Below are 14,709 nucleotides of genomic sequence, written 5' to 3'. Positions count from 1 at the left end.
ATGGTCTCGGTCTCCTCCCCACCTGCTGCATGGTCTCCTCCCCACCTGCTACATGGTCTCGGTCTCCTCCCCACCTGCTGCATGGTCTCGGTCTCCTCCCCACCTGCTGCATGGTCTCGGTCTCCTCCCCACCTGCTGCATGGTCTCGGCCCCACCTGCTGCATGGTCTCGGCCCCACCTGCTGCATGGTCTCCTCCCCACCTGCTGCATGGTCTCGGCCCCACCTGCTGCATGGTCTCGGTCTCGGCCCCACCTGCTGCATGGTCTCGGCCCCACCTGCTGCATGGTCTCGGTCTCGGCCCCACCTGCTGCATGGTCTCGGCCCTTCCTGCTGCATGGTCTCCTCCCCACCTGCTGCATGGTCTCCTCCCCACCTGCTGCATGGTCTCGGCCCCACCTGCTGCATGGTCTCGGTCTCCTCCCCACCTGCTACATGGTCTCGGCCCCACCTGCTGCATGGTCTCCTCCCCACCTGCTGCATGGTCTCGGCCCCACCTGCTGCATGGTCTCGGTCTCCTCCCCACCTGCTGCATGGTCTCGGCCCCACCTGCTGCATGGTCTCCTCCCCACCTGCTGCATGGTCTCGGCCCCACCTGCTACATGGTCTCGGCCCCACCTGCTGCATGGTCTCGGTCTCGGCCCCACCTGCTACATGGTCTCCTCCCCACCTGCTGCATGGTCTCCTCCCCACCTGCTACATGGTCTCGGCCCCACCTGCTACATGGTCTCGGCCCCACCTGCTACATGGTCTCCTCCCCACCTGCTACATGGTCTCCTCCCCACCTGCTGCATGGTCTCGGCCCCACCTGCTACATGGTCTCGGCCCCACCTGCTACATGGTCTCCTCCCCACCTGCTACATGGTCTCCTCCCCACCTGCTGCATGGTCTCGGCCCCACCTGCTGCATGGTCTCGGTCTCGGCCCCACCTGCTACATGGTCTCCTCCCCACCTGCTGCATGGTCTCGGCCCCACCTGCTGCATGGTCTCGGCCCCACCTGCTGCATGGTCTCGGCCCCACCTGCTGCATGGTCTCGGCCCCACCTGCTGCATGGTCTCGGCCCGACCTGCTGCATGGTCTCGGCCCCACCTGCTGCATGGTCTCGGCCCCACCTGCTACATGGTCTCGGCCCCACCTGCTACATGGTCTCGGCCCCACCTGCTACATGGTCTCGGTCTCGGCCCCACCTGCTGCATGGTCTCGGTCTCGGCCCCACCTGCTGCATGGTCTCGGTCTCCTCCCCACCTGCTGCATGGTCTCGGCCCCACCTGCTGCATGGTCTCCTCCCCACCTGCTGCATGGTCTCCTCCCCACCTGCTGCATGGTCTCCTCCCCACCTGCTGCATGGTCTCGGTCTCCTCCCCACCTGCTGCATGGTCTCGGCCCCACCTGCTGCATGGTCTCCTCCCCACCTGCTGCATGGTCTCGGCCCCACCTGCTACATGGTCTCGGCCCCACCTGCTGCATGGTCTCGGTCTCGGCCCCACCTGCTGCATGGTCTCGGTCTCCTCCCCACCTGCTGCATGGTCTCGGCCCCACCTGCTACATGGTCTCGGCCCCACCTGCTACATGGTCTCGGCCCCACCTGCTACATGGTCTCCTCCCCACCTGCTGCATGGTCTCGGCCCCACCTGCTGCATGGTCTCGGCCCCACCTGCTACATGGTCTCGGCCCCACCTGCTGCATGGTCTCGGCCCCACCTGCTGCATGGTCTCGGCCCCACGTGCTGCATGGTCTCGGTCCCACCTGCTACATGGTCTCCTCCCCACCTGCTGCATGGTCTCGGCTCCACCTGCTACATGGTCTCGGCCCCACCTGCTGCATGGTCTCGGCCCCACCTGCTGCATGGTCTCGGCCCCACCTGCTGCATGGTCTCCTCCCCACCTGCTGCATGGTCTCGGCCCCACCTGCTGCATGGTCTCGGTCTCCTCCCCACCTGCTACATGGTCTCGGCCCCACCTGCTGCATGGTCTCGGTCTCCTCCCCACCTGCTGCATGGTCTCGGCCCCACCTGCTGCATGGTCTCCTCCCCACCTGCTGCATGGTCTCGGCCCCACCTGCTGCTACATGGTCTCGGCCCCACCTGCTGCTACATGGTCTCGGCCTCACCTGCTGCATGGTCTCGGCCCCACCTGCTACATGGTCTCCTCCCCACCTGCTGCATGGTCTCGGCCCCACCTGCTACATGGTCTCCTCCCCACCTGCTGCATGGTCTCGGCCCCACCTGCTGCATGGTCTCGGCCCCACCTGCTGCATGGTCTCGGCCCCACCTGCTGCTACATGGTCTCGGCCCCACCTGCTGCATGGTCTCGGCCCCACCTGCTGCATGGTCTCGGTCTCGGCCCCACCTGCTGCATGGTCTCGGCCCCACCTGCTACATGGTCTCGGCCCCACCTGCTACATGGTCTCGGCCCCACCTGCTGCATGGTCTCGGTCTCCTCCCCACCTGCAACATGGTCTCGGTCCCACCTGCTGCATGGTCTCGGCCCCACCTGCTGCATGGTCTCGGCCCCACCTGCTACATGGTCTCCTCCCCATCTGCTGCATGGTCTCGGTCTCCTCCCCACCTGCTGCATGGTCTCGGTCTCGGCCCCACCTGCTGCATGGTCTCGGTCTCCTCCCCACCTGCTGCATGGTCTCCTCCCCACCTGCTGCATGGTCTCGGCCCCACCTGCTACATGGTCTCCTCCCCACCTGCTGCATGGTCTCGGTCTCCTCCCCACCTGCTGCATGGTCTCCTCCCCACCTGCTGCATGGTCTCCTCCCCACCTGCTACATGGTCTCCTCCCCACCTGCTGCATGGTCTCGGTCTCCTCCCCACCTGCTGCATGGTCTCCTCCCCACCTGCTGCATGGTCTCGGTCTCCTCCCCACCTGCTGCATGGTCTCGGCCCCACCTGCTACATGGCCAGCTAGGGATAGTCAAATCTTCATTTTGGGTCTCAGAGTTTAGAGTGTTCATTCATAAAATGATGAATTCATTCCCTGCACCACATTGCAAGCAAAACATTTGAACAGCCGCCCTCTTGCCTCTTGACAGCAGAGAGAACATATTTTGTGCAATACTACAGATTTTGCCATGGGATGGAGAGAAATGTTTTCAGTTTTTACTATGATATTTGAGTGAGACTGACAAACCAATGGGGGTCCCCATGCCGTAATTAGACAATGATAAGTAAGTTTAGATAGCTGGCAGCTAGACTAACTTATCAATCTAAAACATTTTGGCTGACATGGCTAATTGAGTGGCTGACATAACAAGATAAACTGCTGATGCACAATCAATCAAATGTATTTATAAAGCCCTTTTTACATCAGCCGATGTCACAAAGTGCTGTACAGAAACCCAGCCTAAAACCACAAACAGCAAGCAATGCAGGTGTAGAAGCAACACCTTGTGTAGTTTACTATTTACAAGTCTTCAACAGTAAGTTGAGACCTGACTGACTTCTTAAAGAATAGACAGAAGGAAAGAGCCATTCACCAGGATCAGATCTGAATGAGTTCCTCTCTCCTCCTCTCCTCTTTTCCTCTCCTCTATCATCCTCTCCCTCTCTATCATACTCTCTCCTCCTCTCCTTTCTTCCTCTCCTCTATCCTCTCTTCCTCTCCTCTATCCTCTCTCCTCTATTCTCTCTTCCTCTCCTCTATCCTCTCTTCCTCTCCTCTATCCTCTCCTCTCTATCATCTCATCTCTTCCTCTCCTCTATCCTCTCTCCCTCTCCTCTATCCTCTCTTCCTCTCCTCTATCCTCTCTTCCTTTCCTCTATCATTCTCTCCTCTCTTCCTATTCTCTCCTCTATCCTCTCCTCTATCCTCTCTTCCTCTCCTCTATCATTCTCTCCTCTCTTCCTTTTCTCTCCTCTATCCTTTCTTCCTCTCCTCTATCCTCTCTTCCTTTCCTCTATCATTCTCTCATCTCTTCCTCTTCTCTCCTCTCTCCTTTTTTCCTCTCCTCTATCCTCTTCCTCTCCTCTATCATTCTCTCATCTCTTCCGCTTCTCTCCTCTCTCCTTTCTTCCTCTCCTCTATCCTCTCTTCCTCTCCTCTTCCTTTCCTCTATCATTTTCTCATCTCTTCCTCTTCTCTCCTCTATCCTCTCTTCCTCTCCTCTATCCTCTCTTCCTTTCCTCTATCATTCTCTCATCTCTTCCTCTTCTCTCCTTTCTTCCTCTCCTCTATCATTCTCTCCCCTCCTGTCACATCTGGGCTTTTGTTCCTCTCTTCTCTCACTTGCAGGAATGATTGAGTCTTGTTCACTCCCTCTTTCACTCACTCCCTCCCTCTTTCACGGGGCAGGAGAAAAAGCTTCCTTTTGTTAAAGCAACACAAAGACTGTTTAATAGCCGTGGATTCAAAAATATTCTGTAGAGAAGGGGAAAGGAGTGGGAGGAGAGGGAGTGTGAGGAAAGAGAGTGTGAGAAGGGCAAAAGTTCATGGGGAGAATAATCTTTGTGTGAATGATGTAAGGTAGAGCCTCTCGTGTTTCAGAGCAGTTTAAACTTGACGGACGTATGTGGTTCAGTAAAGTGGGGTTATTGTTCATTTTCTGTCAGGAGAAAAGTCTTAGATTGTGTCCCAAATGGCACCCTTTTCCCTATATAGTGGTACTACTATAGACCAGAGCCCTATTCCCTATATAGTGCACTACTATAGACCAGAGCCCTATTCCCTATATAGTGCACTACTATAGACCAGAGCCCTATTCCCTAAATAGTGCACTACTATAGACCAGAGCCCTTTTCCCTATATAGTGCACTACTATAGACCAGAGCCCTATTCCCTATATAGTGCACTACTATAGACCAGAGCCCTATTCCCTATATAGTGGTACTACTATAGACCAGAGCCCTATTCCCTATATAGTGGTACTACTATAGACCAGAGCCCTATTCCCTATATAGTGGTACTACTATAGACCAGAGCCCTATTCCCTATATAGTGCACTACTATAGACCAGAGCCATATTCCCTATATAGTGCACTACTATAGACCAGAGCCCTATTCCCTATATAGTGCACTACTATAGACCAGAGCCCTATTCCCTATATAGTACACTACTATAGACCAGAGCCCTATTCCCTACATAGTGCACTTCTATAGACCAGAGCCCTATTCCCTATATAGTGCATTACTATAGACCAGAGCCCTATTCCCAATATAGTGCACTACTTTAGACCAGGGCCCTATTCCCTATATAGTGCACTACTATAGATCAGAGCCCTATTCCTTAAATAGTGCACTTCTTTAGAACAAAGCCCTACCTTCTATTTGCCTTCTGTAATCTTTGTCAGGTTTAGCCTTTCATCAACTAGTCCACTGCTTCCTGTTGCTTCAGAAATATGTCTGTAATGCACAGAACCCTGATCTAGAACCTAATGTAGAATGTGTCTTTAATGCACAGAACCCTGATCTAGAACCTAATGTAGAATTTGTCTTTAATGCACAGAACCCTGATCTAGAACCTAATGTAGAATGTGTCTTTAATGCACAGAACCCTGATCTAGAACCTAATGTAAATGTGTCTTTAATGCACAGAACCCTGATCTAGAACCTAATGTAAATGTGTCTTTAATGCACAGAACACTGATCTAGAACCTAATGTAGATACAATACAGATATGCAACTGAATAGAAATACTGCATTAGAATTCAGATTCAGATTTTATATTATAGGGCATCACCCTTAGGGGTATTTACGAATATCATTGGACACATTAGAACTAGTGGATATATGGAGGTTTAATACCCTGACCTAGTGAGATATACATGGAGGTTTAATATCCTGACCTAGTGAGATATACATGGAGGAGGTTTAATATCCTGACCTAGTGAGATGTTTAATATCCTGACCTAGTGAGATATACATGGAGGAGGTTTAATATCCTGACCTAGTGAGATATACATGGAGGTTTAATATCCTGACCTAGTGAGATATACATGGAGGAGGTTTAATATCCTGACCTAGTGAGATATACATGGAGGTTTAATATCCTGACCTAGTGAGATATACATGGAGGAGGTTTAATATCCTGACCTAGTGAGATATACATGGAGGAGGTTTAATATCCTGACCTAGTGAGATATACATGGAGCAGGTTTAATATCCTGACCTAGTGAGATATACATGGAGGAGGTTTAACATCCTGACCTAGTGAGATATACATGGAGGTTTAATATCCTGACCTAGGGAGATATACATGGAGGTTTAACATCCTGACCTAGTGAGATATACATGGAGGAGGTTTAACATCCTGGCCTAGTGAGATATACATGGAGGTTTAATATCCTGACCTAGGGAGATATACATGGAGGTTTAACATCCTGACCTAGTGAGATATACATGGAGGTTTAATATCCTGACCTAGGGAGATATACATGGAGGAGGTTTAATATCCTGACCTAGTGAAATATACATGGAGGTGTAATACCCTGATCTAGTGAGATATACATGAAGGAGGTTTAATATCCTGACCTAGTGAGATATACATGGAGGAGGTTTAATATCCTGACCTAGTGAGATATACATGGAGGTTTAATATCCTGATCTAGTGAGATATACATGGAGGTTTAATATCCTGACCTAGTGAGATATACATGGAGGAGGTTTAATATCCTGACCTAGTGAGATATACATGGAGGAGGTTAAATATCCTGACCTAGTGAGATATACATGGAGGAGGTTTAATATCCTGACCTAGTGAGACATACAGGTTTAATATCCTGACCTAGTGAGATATACATGGAGGAGGTTAAATATCCTGACCTAGTGAGATATACATGGAGGAGGTTTAATATCCTGACCTAGTGAGACATACAGGTTTAATATCCTGACCTAGTGAGATATACATGGAGGAGGTTAAATATCCTGACCTAGTTCTGTAATCATATTCAAGTGTACCTATTTATTTATGACCCTGCCTACACCAAAAGTATCTTTCTTTTAAATGATTTGAGCAAAAAATATTTCACTTTATTTGGAAGAGCAAGCCTGACAAATAAAATGTGCTTATTTATATCGGGATGATTTGTTCAGGGGGCTAAAATGATAAAATATTAAAGCATTAAACCTCAAAACGCATCAGTCATACAAAGGTTATACTTAACCCCAAACTGGTTTTCCAGTAGATTAGTAAGAATGGCTCCGCCTATTTCCCCTTATCCAGATTACAACCTCTCAGTTTCAGTTGTGTACAGTGTAAAACATTCAGAGCCCTCCACTTCTTCCACAATGTGTCACTTAATAACAGCCTTATTCTAAAATGGATCAAATACTTTTTCCCCCTTATCAATCTACATACAAAACCCCATAATGACAACGCAAAAACACATTTTGACATTTTTACACATAAAAAAAACAAAAAAAAATAATATCATATTCACATAAGTATTTAGACCCTTTACTTAGTACTTTGTTGAAACACTTTTGGCAGCGATTACAGCCTCGAGTCTTCTTGGGTATGACGCTACAAGCTTGGAATACCTGTATTTGGGGAGTTTCTCCCATTCTTCTCTGCAGATCCTCTCAAGCTCTGTCAGGTTGGATGGGGAGCATCGCTGCACAGCTATTTTCAGGTCTCTCCAGAGATGTTTGATCGGGTTCAAGTGCGAGCTCTGGCTGGGCCACTCAAGGATATCCCCAAGCCACTCCTTCTTTGTCTTGGCTGTGTGCTTAGGGTCATTGTTGTGTTGGAAGGTGAACCTTTGCCCCAATCTGAGGTCCTGAGTGCTTTGGAGCAGGTTTTCATCAAGGATCTCTGTACTTTGCTCCGTTCATCTTTACCTCGATCCTGACTAGTCTTCATGTCCCTGCCGCTGAAAAACATCCCCAAAGCATGATGTTGCCACCACTATGCTTCACCGTAGGGATGGTGTCAGGTTTCCTTCAGATGTGACACCGGGCATTCAGGCCAAAGAGTTCAATCTTAGTTTCATCAGACCAGAGAATATTGTTTCTCATGGACTGAGAGTCCTTTAGGTGCCTTTTGGCAAACTCCAAGTGGGCTGTCATGTGCCTTTTTACTGAGGTGTGGCTACTGTCTGGCCACTCTACCATAAAGGCCTGATTGGTGGAGTGCTGCAGAGATTATTGTCCTTCAGGAAGGTTCTCCCATCTCCACAGAGGAACTCTGAAGGTCTTTCAGAGTGACCATCGAGTTCTTTGTCACCTCCCTGACCAAGGCCCTTCTCCCCGATTGCTCAGTTTGGCCGGGCGGCCAGCTCTAGGAAGAGTCTTGGTATTGCCATACTTCTTCCATTTAAGAATGATGGAGGCCACTGTGTTCTTGGGGACCTTCAATGCTGCAGATTTTTTTTGGTACCCTTCCCCAGATCTGTGCATCCACACCATCCTGTCTCTGAGCTCTACGGACAATTCCTTCGACCTTGTGGCTTGGTTTTTGCTCTGACATGCACTGTCAACTGTGGGACCTTATATAGACAGGTGTGTGCTTTTCCAAATCATGTTCAATCAATTGAATTTACCACAGGTGGTCTCCAAGTTGTAGAAACATCTCAAGGAGGGTCAAATGAAACAGGATACACCTGGGCTCAATTTCAAATCTCTTACTTATGTAAATAAGATATTTCTGTTTTTAATTTTTTGTAAATATGCCGGGTGGAGATTATAAGAGTACATCATGGCCATTAAGGCCAGATTGTTCCCTCGAGATGTTCAAACCTTCATAGAAGACCAGCAGGGTCAAATAATAATCACAGTGGGTGTAGAGGGTGCAACAGGTCAGCACCTCAGGAGTAAATGTCAGCTGGCTTTTCATAGTCGATCATTCAGAGGTTGAGACAGCAGGTGTGGTAGAGAGAGAGTCATCCAGAGGTTGAGACAGCAGATGTGGTAGAGAGAGAGAGGGAGAGAGTCATTCAGAGGCCGAGACAGCAGGTGAGGTAGAGAGAGAGGGAGTCATTCAGAGGACTAGACAGCAGGTGAGGTAGAGAGAGAGAGTCATTCAGAGGACTAGACAGCAGGTGATGTAGAGTCATTCAGAGGCCTAGACAGCAGGTGATGTAGAGAGAGAGAGAGGGAGAGTCATTCAGAGGTCGAGACAGCAGGTGATGTAGAGAGAGAGAGAGAGAGAGAGAGAGAGAGAGAGAGAGAGTCATTCAGAGGTCGAGACAGCAGGTGATGTAGAGAGAGAGAGACAGAGAGAGAGTCATTCAGAGGTCGAGACAGCAGGTGATGTAGAGAGAGAGAGAGAGAGAGAGTCATTCAGAGGTCGAGACAGCAGGTGATGTAGAGAGAGAGAGAGAGAGAGACAGAGAGAGAGTCATTCAGAGGTCGAGACAGCAGGTGATGTAGAGAGAGAGAGAGAGTCATTCAGAGGTCGAGACAGCAGGTGATGTAGAGAGAGAGAGAGAGAGAGACAGAGAGAGTCATTCAGAGGTCGAGACAGCAGGTGATGTAGAGAGAGAGAGAGAGAGAGAGTCATTCAGAGGTCGAGACAGCAGGTGATGTAGAGAGAGAGAGAGAGTCATTCAGAGGTCGAGACAGCAGGTGATGTAGAGAGAGAGAGAGAGAGAGTCATTCAGAGGCCGAGACAGCAGGTGATGTAGAGAGAGAGAGAGAGAGTCATTCAGAGGTCGAGACAGCAGGTGATGTAGAGAGAGAGAGAGAGTCATTCAGAGGTCGAGACAGCAGGTGATGTAGAGAGAGAGAGAGAGAGAGAGTGTCATTCAGATGTCGAGAGAGCAGGTGATGTAGAGAGAGAGAGAGTCATTCAGAGGTCGAGACAGCAGGTGATGTAGAGAGAGAGAGAGAGAGAGTCATTCAGAGGTCGAGACAGCAGGTGATGTAGAGAGAGAGAGAGAGTCATTCAGAGGTTGAGACAGCAGGTGATGTTGAGAGAGAGAGAGAGAGAGAGAGAGAGAGTCATTCAGAGGTCGAGACAGTAGGTGATGTAGAGAGAGAGAGAGAGAGAGAGTCATTCAGAGGCCGAGACAGCAGGTGAGGTAGAGAGAGAGGGAGTCATTCAGAGGACTAGACAGCAGGTGAGGTAGAGAGAGAGAGTCATTCAGAGGCCTAGACAGCAGGTGATGTAGAGAGAGAGAGAGAGAGTCATTCAGAGGTCGAGACAGCAGGTGATGTAGAGAGAGAGAGAGTCATTCAGAGGTCGAGACAGCAGGTGATATAGAGAGAGAGAGTCATTCAGAGGTCGAGACATTGCCATCAATAAAATGCAATAGTACTTGTTGTCCGTAGCTTAGGCCTACCCATACCATAACCCCACCGCCACCATGTTCACCACTCGCCCACACCACGCCATACACGTGGTCTGCGGTTGTGAGGCCGGATGGAGGTACTCTCTAAAACGACGTTGGATGCAGCTTATGGTACAAAAATGAACATTCAATTCTCTGGCAACAGCTCTGGTGGACATTCCTGGAGTCAGCATTCCAATATCACGCTCCCTCAAAAATACAGACATCTGTGGCATTGTGTTGTGACAAAACTGCACATTGCCTTCTATTGTCCCCAGCACAAGGTGCACCTGTGTAATGACCATGCTGTTTCTAACCCACCTGTCTGTGTCTCCCTGCAGCCTTCTCCCCAGTCAGTGGAGGCGCTAACGGCCATGACGGTCTATCCTGTCTGTCCATCAGCTCCCTGGTCAACAGCTCTGAGGGGAAGACTGAGTGTGACGGACAAGACCAGGGACAGGGCTTTACCGTCGACTCCATCATAGAGGGAAACCACAAGTAACCAGAGAGAGGAAGAGAAAAAACATCTAAAATCACACTCTTTTTGAAATCTATTTGTTGAAATAAAGGTTTTTTTTCTGTAAACTTTCTTCCAATGTTGTCATTCTGAAGATATTCAAAGTGGTTATTTTTTCCTGTCTGAGCTCTATATAAATGGTTCTAGTGAGTGTAGTCTGTTAGCCAGGGGGAAGGTGAACATACAGGGGAGTTATGAATCATGTTGCCTCCCTAGATCTATGCTAGTCTATACCAGTCTATCCTACTCTATACCAGTTTATATTAGTCTATATGTGGAATATACTAGTCTATCAGTCTACTTCAGGCAAAATTAGGCTATACCAGTCAGTCAATACCAGTGTATATCGGTATATACCAACCTATACCCGTCTATATTTGTATATACCAATCAGTCTATATCAGTCAGTCCAGAACAGACTATGGTCTGCAAGGTACTACATAGTATGGAGCGCCGTTTGGGTCTGCGTGTCGAAAACGATACACTTTAAAAAACAGTTATTTTTATAGAATGATGTTGTGTGCTGAATTTGCACGTTCAAGCCAAGCACCACCACTGCGATCAATAGCACTTTCAAAGCTGTACAAAAAATAAGTCCGCAAACAACCGGCCACGATGTGTTTACAATACCGCGTTGGTAATATGGCTGTATTTGTTCTACCGAATGGGAAAACGTCTGTGTGAGCATTTAAAATAAGATCAGGATCAAACAAGCAAGATCAAAAAATTGTGCAAATATCTTCGCTACATGTTATTTGCAACTTCGGCAGTAGCACCCTATCTTTAGCTTGGCACCTAGCTAGCGCCAATACAACCAGCCTGAAAACAATGCAGTCATTTTCATTATTCTTAACAATGATTTAGGATTCCATGTAAGTATTAGTTAGGGAGACACTAGTTGTTGAACTTCAGTTCATGAAAATAACGAGCCAGCTAGCTACTTAACCATGTTACCCAAAGCTAACGTTATAAGCAGCCAGATAACTTCCTCTGGCACGTGAGGCTTTACCGGACCGGTTACGTGTTGTGAAGATAGACACAATAATGACCTTTGCGGTTGGCCTTCAAAATAAAAGTCTCTTTATGAAAATGACGCAGAACATTACAATTGGTGGAATCATGACATATTTAGACTAGATAATGTTAAACAAGGTTGGGATGGGGTATATGTCTACTCGGTGACACCCACAGAACACAAATGTGAAGAGTTTAAGCAAATAGCTCTTATCAGGGACGTTGACAGGGAAATCACCTGCCCAGTCAGCCTATTGTGTGTACTGACAATCATTTTGCACTGTACAGCCTTATCTAAGGATTGGGGATCAATGAAATGGGGTATCATTCTACTCAGTACCTAAGTGCTTTTTTCCCAACGTCAGTGTTATCAGACTCCTAAACATCCACGTTGTATTGTTTCCCCTTTGGATTAGTGTTCAATACACATAGTAGGTTGACTGGTACAGTAAATGAGGCTCAATTCACAGTTGTTTCTGAGTCCTGCAATAAGAGCTAAGATGCTAATGTTCTCTGGGTGTCACTGAGTCGACTGATACCCCATGTCATTGATCCACAACCCATAGGTAAGGCTGTGCAGTGAAACAAGGATGCCCCCAATGCAATTCTAAAGTCTAATACACCCAGTGGGATTTCAACAGATTTTTGTCAAATTAATAAATTATTGTATTTTGAATTTATATAACAACATTCCAAATTCGTTTTGCAAGATCTATTAAATGATGACATAATTCCACTATTTGCATTAATTTGCTTCGCTGTCAATGACAGACTGTCTAATACATTTGGGGTGTTTGTAACGATCGTCTTCGGTGGAAGGAGAGGAGGACCAAAGCGCAGCGTGGTAAGTGTTCATATTCATATTTATTTAAACTCAGAACACTAAACAAAATAACAAAGAGAAAGAAACGAAACAGTTCTGTAAGGTGACGAGAAACACTAAACAGAAAATAATCACCCACAAAACACCGGTGGGAACAGGCAGCTGCCTCTGATTGGGAACCATACCAGGCCAAACACAGAAATACAACACATAGAAGAAAAACTAGAATGCCCACCCCAACTCACGCCCTGACCAAACTAAAATAGAGACATAAAAAGGAACTAAGGTCAGGACGTGACAGTATTTCAGATGACACCTATCTAGATAGTTAGCTAGCTAACTATAGCTACTGAGAAAATATTATGTTGTTTTGCTATGTTTTTGGGAAAGAACACCATTCGCGTCCATCAGCTAGCTAGCTTTCTTTATGACCAGCACTGTCCAGAGCCTGGGGAAGTGTGGGCCCGTGCAGCTGCGGTAGCTGCGTGAGACAAAACTTTACCAGCTTCATAGCAGACGTATCGGTCAATCGTTGTGACATTTGAAATACGAGTGATATTGTAATCAATGTGTAATAACTACGTGTCACTTATTGTGACATGCAGTCCTATTCAGGTCCTGGTTGGTCAACAAGCTTATTTGATGAGTCAAATTGTGTTATGCGTGTATCTTTTTTGACACACAAAGACCCAAATGGCCATAACATAGAGCCATGACTACATGTAACTCAATTCCACATCAGGTAACTGATGCAAACAGTGGAAGCAGATTTTAAAACCAGATAAAATTACACCATATGGAACAGCGGGGACTGTGAAGAGACACACATATAGGCACAGACACAAGCAAGATCGAATCCCTGAGCTGACAAGGTAAAAATCTGCCATTCTGCCCCTGAACAGGCAGTTAACCCACTGTTCCTAGGCCGTCATTGAAAATAAGAATTTGTTCTTAATTAACTGACTTGCCGAGTTAAATAAAGGTAAAATAAAAATCAGTCTATATCTTTCTTTACCAGTCTATACCAGTCTATATCAGTCTTTACCAGTCTATATCGGTCTTTACCAGTCTATATCTGTCTTTACCAGTCTATATCTGTCTTTACCAGTCTATATCAGTCTTTACCAGTCTAGATCAGTCTTTACCAGTCTATATCTGTCTTTACCAGTCTATATCTGTCTTTACCAGTCTATATCTGTCTTTACCAGTCTATATCAGTCTTTACCAGTCTATATCTTTCTTTACCAGTCTATACCAGTCTATATCAGTCTTTACAAGTCTATATCTATCTTTACCAGTCTATATCTGTCTTTACCAGTCTATATCTGTCTTTACCAGTCTATATCTGTCTTTATCAGTCTATATCAGTCTATATCAGTCTTTACCAGTCTATATCAGTCTATATCAGTATTTACCAGTCTATATCTGTCTTTACCAGTCTATATCTGTCTTTATCTGTCTTTACTAGTCTATATCAGTCTTTACCAGTCTATATCAGTCTATATCCGTCTTTACCAGTCTATATCAGTCTTTACCAGTCTATATCAGTCTTTACCAGTCTATATCAGTCTATATCTGTCTTTACTAGTCTATATCTTTACCAGTCTATATCAGTCTTTACCGGTCTATATCAGTCTATATCAGTCTATATCTTTCTTTACCAGTCTATATCAGTCTTTACCAGTCTATCAGTCTATGTCTGTCTTTACCAGTCTATATCAGTCTTTGCCAGTCTATATCAGTCTTTATCAGTCTATATCAGTCTTTACCAGTCTATATCTGTCTTTACCAGTCTATATTAGTGTCTATATCAGTCTTTACCAGTCTTTATCAGTCTATATCAGTCTTTATCAGTCTATATCTGTCTTTATCAGTCTATATCAGTCTATAAAAGTCTTTACCAGTCGATATCAGTTTATATCTGTCTTTACCAGTCTATATCAGTCTATACCAGTCTATACCAGTCTTTACCAGTCTATACCAGTATATATCAGTCTATGTCTGTCTATACCAGTCTATATCAGTCTATATCAGTCCTTACCAGTCTATATCAGTCGATACCAGTCTATATCAGTCTATACCAGTCTATATCAGTCTATATCAGTCTATATCAGCCTATACCAGTTTATATCAGTCTATACCAGTC

General features: G+C 46.7%; 1 protein-coding gene across 5 annotated transcripts in view; it reads left to right on the top strand.

The window, feature by feature from the left end:
* The window catches only part of LOC139411858 (doublesex and mab-3 related transcription factor 1), a 46,873-nt gene extending 36,079 nt beyond the window's left edge, over positions 1 to 10,794 (top strand). For 4 of the 5 annotated variants that reach the window (XM_071158603.1, XM_071158602.1, XM_071158600.1 and 1 more), the window contains one exon: positions 10,551 to 10,711. In XM_071158603.1, coding sequence (XP_071014704.1) covers positions 10,551 to 10,711 — 161 coding nt within the window. Of the gene's footprint in view, positions 1 to 10,550 lie in introns of all 5 variants that reach the window. The other variant, XM_071158599.1, reaches the window with a different exon arrangement.
* The last annotated feature ends 3,915 nt before the right edge of the window (positions 10,795 to 14,709 follow it).

This window comes from Oncorhynchus clarkii, chromosome 6 (genome assembly GCF_045791955.1).
Source record: "Oncorhynchus clarkii lewisi isolate Uvic-CL-2024 chromosome 6, UVic_Ocla_1.0, whole genome shotgun sequence".
Classification (NCBI taxonomy): Eukaryota; Metazoa; Chordata; class Actinopteri; order Salmoniformes; family Salmonidae; genus Oncorhynchus; species Oncorhynchus clarkii.
The sequence above is the reverse complement of the archived record's forward strand: the minus strand, read 5'-3'. Positions and strand labels throughout refer to the sequence as shown.